Source organism: Eimeria maxima, genomic scaffold (assembly GCF_000499605.1).
Source record: "Eimeria maxima Weybridge genomic scaffold, Emw_scaff917, whole genome shotgun sequence".
Taxonomy (NCBI): domain Eukaryota; phylum Apicomplexa; class Conoidasida; order Eucoccidiorida; family Eimeriidae; genus Eimeria; species Eimeria maxima.
The window spans coordinates 10,001-14,434 of NW_013566861.1; the positions used below are offsets into that span (position 1 = coordinate 10,001).

The 4,434-nt window shown below is 44.9% G+C and overlaps 1 protein-coding gene across 1 annotated transcript in view; it reads left to right on the top strand.

Annotated features, from left to right (window-relative positions):
• The window catches only part of EMWEY_00045650 (importin, putative), a gene marked incomplete at both ends in the record, with an annotated part of 8,022 nt that extends 4,268 nt beyond the window's left edge, over nucleotides 1-3,754 (top strand). Inside the window, 9 exons of the mRNA XM_013483050.1 lie at nucleotides 179-314; nucleotides 537-624; nucleotides 847-1,096; nucleotides 1,362-1,532; nucleotides 1,821-2,096; nucleotides 2,359-2,499; nucleotides 2,746-2,826; nucleotides 3,065-3,298; nucleotides 3,566-3,754. Of these exons, the coding sequence (XP_013338504.1) occupies nucleotides 179-314; nucleotides 537-624; nucleotides 847-1,096; nucleotides 1,362-1,532; nucleotides 1,821-2,096; nucleotides 2,359-2,499; nucleotides 2,746-2,826; nucleotides 3,065-3,298; nucleotides 3,566-3,754 (1,566 nt within the window). The remainder of the gene's footprint in view (nucleotides 1-178; nucleotides 315-536; nucleotides 625-846; nucleotides 1,097-1,361; nucleotides 1,533-1,820; nucleotides 2,097-2,358; nucleotides 2,500-2,745; nucleotides 2,827-3,064; nucleotides 3,299-3,565) is intronic.
• Between the last annotated feature and the right edge of the window lie 680 nt (nucleotides 3,755-4,434).

The window sequence follows — 4,434 nt, forward strand, 5'->3', positions numbered from 1 at the left end:
CAACATCATAGGTACAATCCTGGTACTTCTTCTCTTGCTATTGCTGCTGCTGCTGCTGCTGCTGCTGCATTTATTTATGTTTATTTATTTATGTTTATTTATTTATCTATATATATTTATTTATCTATGTATATTTATTTATTTATTTGTTTATTTATTTATTTATTTATTTATACAGGACGTAATGGTTCGTGTCTTGGCTTCCTTATTTAGTAGCGAAGGATTTGTAGGAGGAGAGGAGACAAATGATTTTGATTTAGGAGACAGTGGAGACGAAGGAGACGGTGCAGGAAAAGAGCTACAAATTAGAGATGGTATGCATGCATGCATGCATGCATGCATGCATGCATGCAGCCCCAAAATGCATGCATGCGTGCATTTTTGTGATTGAGTGCATGCATCCATATGTGCATGCAGCCCCAATAATACATAATAATACAGGGTCTTCTCTTTTTAAGGGCAAGGCCGGAGGCCAACTGGCTGTCTCTTTTTATATGCTGCTGCTGCTGCTGCTGCTGCTGCTGCTGCTGCTGCAGGCTATCTGGATGAGTTAGATTCAGCTGCCTTCTGCCTTCGATCTCTGTGGGAGAATTGCGGAGGGCATTGCATGAAATACTTACAAAAGTACGACTCTCCTGCTGCTGCTGCTGCTGCTGCTGTTGCTGTTGCTGCTGCTGTTGCTGCTGGAGTTGCTGCTGCAGTTGCAGCGTGACTTAGGGAGGGTTGCATACATCATTGTATAGGCTGTTGTTTGCTATTTATTGTTATTATAATTATATATAATAATAAATAAATAAATAAATAAATAAATAAATAAATTATTTATTTATTTATTTATATGTATAGGACATGCGAGGCAATAGAAGTATTAAAGACACATTTTCATGATAATGCAAGACAACAGGCGGGCTTCTTAATTGCTGCTGTGCTGCTAGCAGCACATAAGACATTAAATCCTCAGCAGCAGCAGCAGCAGCAGCAGCAGCAACAACAGCAGCAGCAACAGCAACAAAATGATGCTAGACCTCTACAACCCCATGTACTCCAGCTATGGCAAACACAACTCTATCCTCTCCTATACGCCATCATCAGCGAGGTACGCATACTACAATTGCTGCTGCTGTTGCTGCTGCTGCTGTTGCTGCTGCTGCTGTTGCTGCTGCTGCTGCTGCTGCTGTTTCTGTTTCTGTTGCTGCTGTTGCTGCTGTTGCTGGTTGTGTATAACGGCAGGCTGTCTTCCATGGCTGTTTCTGCCCTTGCTGCAGTAGATACTGCTATTATCCCTCTGCATGTTGATTTATGTGCTGCTGCTGTTGCTGCTGCTGTTGCTGCTGCTGTTGCTGCTGCTGTTGCTGCTGCAGGATGTAGATAAGGAGACAGTTGGAGACGCTTTATCAGCAATGGGGATCGTATTGGAGGGTGTGGGGCCCGCTGCCTTCTTTAGCAAAGAGCAGCGGGAAAGTTTGCTGCAGCAGTGCAGCAACTTGCTGCGTGGTACACATATATGCCAATTAAATCAAGATGTAGATGAGGTCCGTAGACACCCAAACAATCTGCTGCTGCTGCTGCTGCTGTTGTTGTTGTTGGTGGTGGTGATGGTGGTGGTGTTGCGTGCTGCTGCTGTTGGTGTGCTTCTGACGGTGCATGCGGATGTGTCTTGGTACTAGTTCTGCTGCTGCAGCAGTATCTGTTGTTGGTGCTGCTGCTCTTGCTGCTGCTGCTGTTGCTGTGTATGCATGAATTGTGTGATTCGTTCTGTATTGTTTCTTCATCTAGGGTTTAGGGTTTAGGGTTTAGGGTTTAGTGTTTGGTGTATACAGGAGGACGATTCTCGTCAAGAAGAGGAGTATTTATTTGAAGGATTGGTTGCATTTTTAGCAGCATTTGCTAGTGCAGCAGCACAGGGTACAGCAGCATTAACAGCAGCAGCAGGTGCAGCAGCAGGAGATCAATCAGCAGCAGCAGCAGTAGCAGCAAATTGCAACATGGATTGCTTCTGTGCTGCTTATGCTGATCTACATCCGCATATTCTTGCCTTAGCTGCGCATAAACACTCAAAGATATATGCTGCTATTGGTCTAGGCTGCTTCGCTGAGGTACGCTGCTGCTGCTGTTGCTGCTGTTGCTGCTGCTGCTGCGATGTTGTTGTTGTAGTTGCTGCTGCAGTTGTGGGGTTGTGGTTTTGCTGTTGCTGCTGTTGCTGCTGATTGCATGCGTGTCTGGTATAAGCAACTGAACCTTATATATCCTTCTCCCTGCTACTATTGCTGCTACTATTGCTGCTACTATTGCTGCAAATATTGCTGCTGCTGCTGCTGCTGCTGCTGCTGCTGCTGCTGCTGTTGCTGCTGCTTATAGGTATTTAGGGAGATGCAATCAGCAGCAATTCCTTATGCAAGCGTTCCTGCAGTATTGACGGCCGTAGGGAATGGCATAGCACAAGATGAGGATGAAGATTGTAGACGTAATGCATGCTTCTGTCTTAGTGTTATCTATGAGGTACGCTAACTCCTGCTGCTGCTCCTGCTGCTGCTGCTGCTGCTGGTGCTGCTGCTTCTCGTGGTGGTGGTGATGGTGCTGGTGCTGGTCGGGTAATGGTTGTGAGGGCGGCTTTACAGAGAAGCAGTGTTACTACTGCTTGCGTAGAGACTCCTACTGCACTCCTGTTGCTGTTGCTGCTGTTGCTGCTGCTGCTGCTGCTGCTGCTGCTGCATTGTTATGTACTGGTGTCTGTGTTGTATATAGGTTGCTGGATCATCTCCTGATGTTAACAGCAAGACATTAGAATTCCTTCAGCTTATGCATCCTATCTTCAGATCTCGTGATGTAAGTCCCTCCTGCTGCTGCTGCTCCTGCTGCTGCTGCTGCTGCTGCTGCTGTTGCTGCTGCTGCTGTTGCTGTTGCTGCGGTTGGTGTTGCTGCATTGAGTGCATACCAGTTTATATCAACCATAAAATACAGAGAGGATGATGACATTTCCCTTAAGAGCTTTAGGGTTTAGGGTTTAGGGTTTAGGGTTTAGGGTTTAGGGTTTAGGGTTTGTGTGTGTATATATATAATTCAGGACTTGAATAAATCAGAACAAAGCACAGTAGACAATGCATGCTCAGCTGTTGCGTCAATGTTGTTGCATGCACCAAGTACGGGGCTTCCTATGGGGGATATAATAAGAGTATTTATTAATCATTTACCCTTGGAGGCAGACAGAGAAGAAAGCAAAACTGTTCTTAAGGCTCTCCTTCATCTTGCTGCTACTCAGCCTGATCATGTACTACAAAATGCACAACAATTCATGTTTGTAAGTCTTATTTATTTATTTATTTATTTATTTATTTATTTAGCTAGCTAGCTAGCTAGCTAGCTGGGTGGGTGGGTCCGTGGGTGGGTGGGTAGCTGGGTAGGTAGCTGGGTGGGCAGCTGGGTAGGTAGCTAGGTAGCTAGGTAGCTAGCTAGCTAGCTAGCTAGCTAGCTGTTAAAAATAATAATAAGTAAAATAAATAATATAAATAATAAATAATGAATAAATAAATAATATAAATAATATATTGTGCTGTTGTGTTACCAGGCCTGTGCATGCGAGGCTTCCTTCCCTGGTGCAGTAAGAAGGTTAGGTACAGACCTAACAGCAGCAGCGCAGCAGCTGCTGCAGCAAATGACAAAAAATCCTCAGCTACCTGCAGGTACACTAGAGGCTCTTGCTGCTCGTCTACAGAATAAGCCTTATGCTCTTGCCTTCCTTAGACAATCTGCATAAATTGTCCAAAAAAAATTAGGGTTTAGGGTTTAGGGTTTAGTTGCATGCATACAGTCAGCCCTTAAAAATTAGGGTTTAATGACAAAGTTTATTGCATGCATGCATGCATTTAATTAATTAATTTAATTAATTAATTAACTACTTTCTTCTTTACATGCATTTTCTTCCTTTATCCAGCCACTCCAGCAGCAGCAGCAGCTGCTGCTGTTGCTGCTGTTGCTGCTGCTGCTGCTGCAGCGTGCCAGACGTGTTGCTGCGAAGTTCGAAGCTGCTGCTGCTGCTACTAGGTGTAGCAGCAGCAGCAACAGCAGCAGCAGCAGCAACAGGCAGTTATTGGGCTGTGTTGGCCGTAATAGTAAAGAGGACAATAGCCTCCTTGCATGCAACGCTGCAGCAGCAGCAGCTGCTCCTGCTGCTATTGGTGCTGATGCAGCTTTGTTTGCAGCAGCAGCAGCAGCAGCAGGAAGCTGTTATGCGGCGGTGCATCCAGGTGTATATACACCTCAAGGCCCTTTGGAGAGACAAATACAAAAGCCTACTATGCAGCACTAAGTGTCTGTATTATTTATGTCTCCTTTTCCTCTTTAGGGTTTAGGGTTTGTCTCCCTCTACATATTAGGGTTTAGGGTTTATCTACTTTTGCTCATTAGCGTTTAGGGTTTATCTACGTTTCCTTATAT